The sequence below is a fragment of the Mastomys coucha genome, unplaced genomic scaffold (genome assembly GCF_008632895.1).
Source record: "Mastomys coucha isolate ucsf_1 unplaced genomic scaffold, UCSF_Mcou_1 pScaffold21, whole genome shotgun sequence".
In the NCBI taxonomy this organism is placed as follows: domain Eukaryota; kingdom Metazoa; phylum Chordata; class Mammalia; order Rodentia; family Muridae; genus Mastomys; species Mastomys coucha.
In genome coordinates this window covers 190,434,460-190,442,271 of record NW_022196904.1, presented here as the reverse complement: position 1 = coordinate 190,442,271, position 7,812 = coordinate 190,434,460, and the positions used below count along the sequence as shown (strand labels likewise).

The 7,812-nt window shown below is 48.8% G+C and overlaps 1 protein-coding gene across 5 annotated transcripts in view; it reads left to right on the top strand.

Annotated features, from left to right (window-relative positions):
- Hspa12a (heat shock protein family A (Hsp70) member 12A) overlaps nucleotides 1-7,812 on the top strand; it is a 147,038-nt gene that overhangs the window by 59,437 nt on the left and 79,789 nt on the right. For 4 of the 5 annotated variants that reach the window (XM_031390847.1, XM_031390846.1, XM_031390843.1 and 1 more), the window contains exon 1: nucleotides 7,457-7,757. The exons of the other annotated variant lie outside the window; for it this stretch is intronic. In XM_031390847.1, the coding sequence (XP_031246707.1) occupies nucleotides 7,748-7,757 (10 nt within the window). In that variant the 5' untranslated portion in view covers nucleotides 7,457-7,747. Of the gene's footprint in view, nucleotides 1-7,456; nucleotides 7,758-7,812 lie in introns of those variants that run through there. 5 annotated transcript variants of the gene reach the window in all.

Sequence of the window (7,812 nt, the reverse complement as noted above, 5' to 3'; positions counted from 1 at the left end):
AGAGAGAGAGAGAGAGAGAGAGAGAGAGAGAACTAACAACTAACAACAGGGGACAGTGACCTGAGAACTGGAAGCAATGACACTTACCTCTAGTTCTGGGGACCCTCAAAGGCTGAGAGCTGGGGGGATGTCAGTGGATCCATCACATAAGTGGGGAACCTGGATAGACCCACTCCTCCAGTACCACCCTGTGACCATGACCATGTTAACAGCCTTTACAGCACTCAAGCACCCTAGGCCAGGACTCTGTGGAGTCAGCACATGTCTGTCCAAGGCTGGCGTTACTCTTGGCACCGTGAGGGAACCCCACTGTTCCCAGTCCCACACAGAGCTCCGTGTATCCTCTCTCTTCAGCAGCTACCTTCATCGATGTCATAGACACAGAGGCTGATGCCTCAGGGTCACAGGCTGCTTGCTTCATGAAGGGTCAGGAAAGGGTTTTAAATCTCCATCTGTTCCCCAAAGTGCCCAAGTCTTCTAGCTCTGGGGGCTCTGCCTTTTCTTTATACAACAAATGCAATGGCCTCGGGTTACTTGGGAATGGCTGGGAATGCTCATCCCAGCATTCTTTTTTTCCCCATTGGATATTATATTTATTTACATTTCAAATATTATCCCCTTTCCCAGTTTCCCCTCCAAAAACCCCTTCTCCCATCCCTCCTCTCCCCTGCTTCTATGAGGGTACTTCCTCACCCACTCACCCACTCCTGTCTCACTGCCCTAGCATTTCCCTACTTTGGGGCATTGAGTCTCCACAGAACCAAGGGCCTCTCCTCCCATTGATGTCCAACAAGGCCATCCTCTGTTACATATGCATCTGGAGCCATGGGTTGCTCCATGTATACTCATTGGTTGGTGGTTTAGTCCCTGGGAGCTCTGGGGTATCTGGTTGGTTGATATTGTTCTTCCTATGGGGTTGCAAACCCCTTCAGCTCCAGAGGCACTCAAGAGCTAAGAAGCTAGGCAGCAAATGGCCATCCCATCACACTGATGCCAAGTCCAAGTTGGGAAGGCTGCCACAGGGCCACCTCTGCCCCACTCAGGCAGACTTAAACTCCCCATCTATGTCTTATCTTCCACCTTTGCAGATGAGCGTCAGTCAACAAAGTCAGCAATAGGCAGTATGGCTAAAGGCCAAGTACCAGGGAAAGGCTGGGGTCAGCGCCTGAGCAAACAGATGGATGCCACAGTAGAATGACTGTGGGGCACTCTGGTCCCCTTCCCTGAGGCAGCTCCCCCAAGACCTGATCTCATGCCCCTAGGGAATTGACAGGGCCACTCCATGTGGAGACATGCAGTCAGGATGGGAGTCCTCATGTGGGATTTTCCAGCTGCTGCCCCATCCTTCCAGACTTATTCATTCTGGAAACAAACTCCCTGGGGCCCTGGGTCCAAGCCAGGAAAGTGATTTCAGACCTAGCTCTGCCTGGCCTCTTACACAGCTTAAAATAGCACAGTGGTTAGCTTCCTCCCTCAGGCCCCCAGCAGACCTGCCCCAACTTAATGCTCATGAGGTTCACTGCTAGTTTTCTGGTTCTGGTCCCTGTCATCAGGCCTTGAATCCCCTCATTCCCTCCTTTCTCCTCCCCTCCCCCCCCCCTTTCCAATGCTTGCCTGTTGTATATTTAGACAGAGACTACTCAGGGCTCCAGGATCCAGCTAGCCTTATCTTACTTCCTCTGGGGCTGAGTCTATACGTAGAGCTGGTCAAGGTCAGTGGGGCAACCCTCGCCTTTCCTGAGCAGGACAGAATTGATGGGGGTCTTTGAACTGTGCAAGGGGAAGGTCTCAAGGTCTTTGGGTTGTTCTGAGCCTGGGATAATGCTGCCTGCAGGTCACTGTTTTACCTCCCTTTCTAGGAGCCCTCACCAGGATATACCAGTAGACCCATTGAGCACTCTTGGGAATGCCTTACCCAAGCATCTTGGGCTGTGCCTCAATGTAAAGGGATGGCTGGAGGGACCTGGGGCACTGTCGGTTTTTCTAGGAGGGTTGGCTCTTGGGGAGAACTTGAGTGGAAGATAGAAGAAGGGATTGTGAGCACAGAGGAAGACAAGGTGTGAGGATGTCATCTCCAGCCTACATTTTCCCAAAGAAGTGAATCACCGTGAGACTAAGGCATCCTGGAGGAATGGCTTCTGAGGCTCTAGCTTGTTCTCTGCATTGGGCTTGAGAACAGCGTGTCTCTAGGGCAACTGATAACTGAATCAACAGCTCTTTTGCTTTAATTCATTGAGGGCAATTGCCCAAACCTAATTAGCATGCTCCCCAGCCACGTGGAGCCTCAAATCCTCTCTGAGATGTACATATCTGGGTTACAGGTGGCAGTGGTGGGCATGACAGATGGACAAATCCTAATGACAGCACCATACCAAGTGAGAGTGGTGGCCAGGCAAAAAGACGTGCTCACTCACGTAGCCAGGCAAGTTGGCTCACCAGGCCAGCAACGTGATGCCAGAGGCCAGATTCTCCCCCTCCCATAATGCTACCTCAGTGGAGCAGGGGATGGAGGGAGGACATTTTTAAAAGGTGCCCAGGGAGTGTAAGGCTTGTTTGACTACAAAGAGTGCGTCCTTCAGGTGCAGCATGCAGGATATCTGTGCTTTATGTCACCCCTCTTCCTCACACACCCCTTATTGTCTACGTGGTGGGAATGTGGGGGCAGGGTAGACAGAACCCAACTCTGTGGGTCAGGGCAGAGGGGTAAGGGTAGCCAGAGGCAGCTGACCACACAAAGCAAGGAGAATCAGGGAAGCAGAGCTTTGGAGCTAAAGGTGACATAGGTGACAGCCTGGGCAAGCAGGGCTGTGCTGGGGTCAACATCAGGGATGTAGAGGCTCTACCAAGGGACTCCTTAAGACAACTGAGACACACACCCACACATTATGCATGTGCTGATGCAGATGTACTCATGTACACATGGAGGCCAGCGGTCAACCTTGAATCATCTCCCTTGTTGCTCTGAGATAGCATCTCTCATTGGCTTGAAGCTTACCAATTATGCCAGAATGGTTGGCCAGCGAGCTTCAGAGATCTGCCTGTCTTGGAGTCTCCAACCCTGGGATTGCAAAGAGTTCACCACTTTACTTGGCTTGTTTTAAATATGGGTTTGGGGACTTGCATGTTTCAATGAGCCGTCCTCTCAGCCCTAAGACTGTCTCACACACACACACACCCTTACCACTAGGTAACTCAGTGAGGTTTGTATGCTCTTTTGGCAACCACCACCACTATCTAATTTCAGAACATGTTCATTGGCTCCCAAAGAAAGTTGATATTAATTCTCTGTTTCATTCATACTATCCCTTCCCCGGCAACATTAATTTGTTTTCTGTGTCTATGGCTCTGTACGTGAGATCATATTAAGTGTGGCCTTTGTGTCTCATTGTCTTAGCTAGCATACTGCTTCTCAAGGCTCATTCATGCAGCAGCTTGTACCAGCACAGCGTTTTTTACACATGAATAACATCCTCTTGTGTGGATACACTGACTATGCCACTGGTCACCTGCTGATGGTCATGTAGGCTGTACAAACCTCATGGCTATTGCACATACTCTTTACATTATGAGTGCTTGTGTAGATTTTTTTCAGGTTTTTTTTGGGGGGGGTAAGTGCATAAGTGTGAAATTGTGGGATTACTTGGTAATTTTAACTTCGGAAGAATTGCTAAGATGTTTTCATGGTGTGCTCTGTGAGATTAGGGAATAGGAGATTGGAAGAGGTGATTCTTCTCTATTGAAAAGGTACAGAGAGTCTTCAGAGCCCATGTTGTGGGGAGCAGCCTCATGACCAACTCAGTTTTATTCAATTCGAAGCTGAAGCTGCAAACAGAGCTGGAGGGTAGCATGGGAGAAAGAAGCTAGACAGTCTGTACGTGGAAATAAGTGAGGGCTCCAGAGGCAGAACAGCCTCCCCCGAGACGTGGATAAGCCATTCTTGTGGCCTAGAACTGAGTCTGGACCTCCTCCTCTCTGCAGTGACCTCACTCCTGGCAAAGGTCAAAGGTTCCTATAGCCTCTCCCCCCTTGCTCCTCCTAGAACTCTGCTCTAAGGTCTGTGCCCCATCCGGGCTGTCTGCAGCAGGAATGTGGTACTGCCCTGGCTGAGGGGTGTGAGTGTGGCAGGCCATGACGGGGTTTCTCTTGTTCACCCTACCTGAGGAGAGTCTCTGCCAGAACCAGGCTACAAGGCCCTTCCCAGTATGAAGAGAGAAAAGGGGCAGAGAATTGTCACAGCATCTGAACCAGGGACAAGGAGGAGTCAAGAATCACCCTTTCACACGTAGAGCTGTGCCCCATTCCGCCTGGCATGACAGCCTGGCATCACAGGTCCTTGTCCTCGGATTAACCTTGCTTCCTCCTCCTCTCATCCCTGGCCCAGGATTCCTATAACAGGCCCGCTGGAACCAGACTAGAGCCTTCTTGTTCAGCCCTGGGGCCTGCAGCCCTGTCCTGTCTATCTGACCATATGAAGGTCATGAGCAGGCCAAAGCCACAGCAGACACAGGCTTTCCAGCCTCAGGACCCTTCAGCCCTCCACAGTTGCACAGCCTGGCTTGGCTGTCAGCCTGATGGATCCTTCAGAGGGTGACTGGAGACACAAGCCCAGAAGTCCCTGGGGGCCCTACATATGCCCATGTTAACTCTTTCTTTATAAAATCCATGACATTTTGTTGAAAAGTCTTCTTATGAGATGGTTAGTTTATCAAATCAGGAGGAAGCCAGAATAGATATAAGATGATGTGAGCCACAGATACAGGAACAGAGCTCCTTGCTCCCAGCAAGAAAGATTTTTAAAGAAAAAACATGATTAAAAAGAAAGGTATTCCCATGAGCCAGGCCAAGCCGATTGAATCACTGGGAAGAAAATGACAATCTGAGTTAAGAGTTTTTATCATTTTCAGCCACTAACGCCCCAGGGGAGCTGAGAACATTTTTCTGGATGCTCCTGAGAACAGAGTCAGTTACCACAGGATATCAGAGGCTGGGCCTCAGTAGGCGTGTATCATGGAGACCTTTCCTGATAGTAACTAAGGCCACCCAGGAGATCATTTTGGCTTCTCTTCTGTAAGAGGCATCCCTGGCCATGAGCAGTTCCTGATACACTCTCCAGTGGCCCCAGCCCCAGATTGGGAGCATGGGGCCCTACCTAAGAATGCACTCTCTGCTGAGTGCCCCCCCCTCCTGGAACACAGAGGTCCTCTTGGCATCTGGATCTCACCCATGCCCTTTCTTCTTCCACAAAGGCTCACTGTCTCCTCAGCTTCCAGACAATGGCCTTCATAATTCATACTTATTGTGGATGGAAATAAAACTTTCATCTATGCGGTTCCTAACACTGAATTTCTTGGGAAACCTCAGATGGTCTTTTCCTACTGAGTTGAATTTTATAAACCCAGAAAAATACTCACTTCAGAGCACATTCTGTACATGAGGGAGAGGAAAATGACCTCTTTGTGTCTGCTTGGACATAGCTTCAAGTTGGGACAGTGGCCAGCTATGGATTTGGCCTGGGCCAAGATCCCCCATAGAGGGTCCTCCAGTGCCACCCCACAGGAGGCAGCTCCACCCTGATTCTGGAAAGCTGGTACCCCATGGTTGTAGAAAGACTGGATCAAATCACACCACCAAGACAAATGTAATATATGCATGGGAGTGAGACCAGCAGAGCCATCAGAATGTGACTGTGTCCTCCTGGGTGGCTGGCTGATTCACTGTGGTTTTGTTTCTTCTTTGACAGTGATTTTGCTGTTGCCATTGGAGAATGATAGTTTTCACTGACACAATCAGAAAAGTTGATTAAAATATTCTCAAAAATATTATTCAAAAATAAACAGAAAATTTTACATTTATTTTTGTAGTGTGCATGCATGTGGATATCAGAGGACAACCTGGGGAGTTGGATCTGTCCTGCGACCATGATTGTCAGGTGTGGCTGTAAGCAAGGACCTTTACTTGCTGAGCCATCTTTCTGGCCCAAATAGTTCATTTTATAAAACCACAGTATCCTTAACACAAGCTAGAGTTATCTGAAAGGAGAGAACCTCAATTGAGAAAATGCCTCCATAAGATCTGACTATAGGACATTTTCTTAATTCGTGATTGATGGGAGAGGGCACAGCCATTATGGGTGGTGCTACCCCTAGGCTGGTGGTCCTGGGTTCTATAGGAAAGCAGGCTGAGCAAGCCATGGAGAGCAAGTGGCACTCCTCCATGGCCCTTGCATCAGCTCCTGCCTCTTGGTTCCTGCCCTGTGTGAGTTCCTGTCCTGGCTTCTTCCTTCAATGATAGACTACAGGGATATGCAAGTGTGAGCTAAATAAAATCATTCCTCCCCAAGTTGCTTTTGGTCATGGTGCTTTGTCGCATCTGTAGAAACCCTGACTAAGACAACTAAGTAGGGTTACGTACCCTTCCCTTGGCTCTTGTGTGCCAGTTGGTAGAATGGAAACTTGAGGGTTCTTTGGAAAGTTAGTTGTGTCGGATGGTCTTTTGCTGGGGCAAAGACATGAAGGAGTTTTCCTGAAGTAGACACAGGGGAAAGGATGTTTTGCTGAAGCAAGCACATTAAAGGACACGTGATGAAGGATTCTTTGCTAATGACACACATGTATCGGTCTGCCTTACATTGTGTAGTTGAGCTCCATTTGTTGTGACTCCATAGAGAGAAATGCACCAGAAGAACTTCTGGCAGTGTGCTGCAGCTTCTTGCCACTTTATCAATCTGGGGCTGATTGGCAGAGTAATGTCAGCTGAGAAAGACTTATGTGGAGTTTTGCTAAGACTCACATGCTGAGACGAGACAAGACCCATGGAGAGCACTTTACGTTTGGAGGGAGTGTAAAAAGAACTCAATAGATGGTGATAGAGGTTTGGCTTGATTTGGCTAGACTGGGCTGGACTTACTGGCAGTGCAAGCTATGCAGTGCTTGTTGGTCTCACATCATTGCGAAGGCACAGCTAAGAACTTCTGGTGTTCCTGGTGATCTGAATCCCTCCTGCTGACTCATGCCGATCCAGCTGATGCCGATGGCTATCCTTGCTAGGTCATACCAACACTGCTGCTATCCTGACTTTACCAAACCAGACTGCTGATATATCTGGAAAGTGTTTGCAAGTGGATCAAGCTGCCTCTGCTGACTCTTGTGAACTGAACTGCTGATTTCCAGACAAGGCAAATGGGATTTGCTCCCAAGAATGATTTCTTAGCAGGTCCACTTCCCTCTGAATCCTTTCTTTCCCACTTCCTCCAGTGGGTGGTAAGCTAGAAGGGAGGTTAAAGTCTTTAAGAACCATCATTAAAAAATAGGCTTTGAAAAAAATTAAAGTTACAGTAGATGAAAACAGATGTGTTCTGAAGCTGCAATCTTCCTCCAGGCTTGAGTTCCAGATGACTACAGAATTGGTAGTGTCATTCCACCCCCTGCCTTAAACAGGATGTATGTCACCACACCCCGTCATCTCTATCACCATCTGCAGCAAGCCTTTCTTCATGTCCACCCGTCAAGAATTGTGTTAGAGGTAACCACGATGCAGTTCTTGTCCCTAAAAGTGGTAACAGTTGGTGATCGCCAGTGACAGTTGGGGACAGTTCAGTGACAGTTGATGACAGTTGAGTGACAGGTAAAGAAATCATTGCTGAGAAGAGAGGTGTGCTCTAGATGGGAAAACTGGCTCTGTTGGGTGCAGGGCGAAGGTGAACAACTCCCAGAGAAGGCTTCCAAAAGGGAGCCAGTGATGCCAGCTAATGAACAAAAGTAAGTGTTCCAAAGGTGTGTGTGTGTGTGTGTGTGTGTGTGTGTGTGTGTGTGT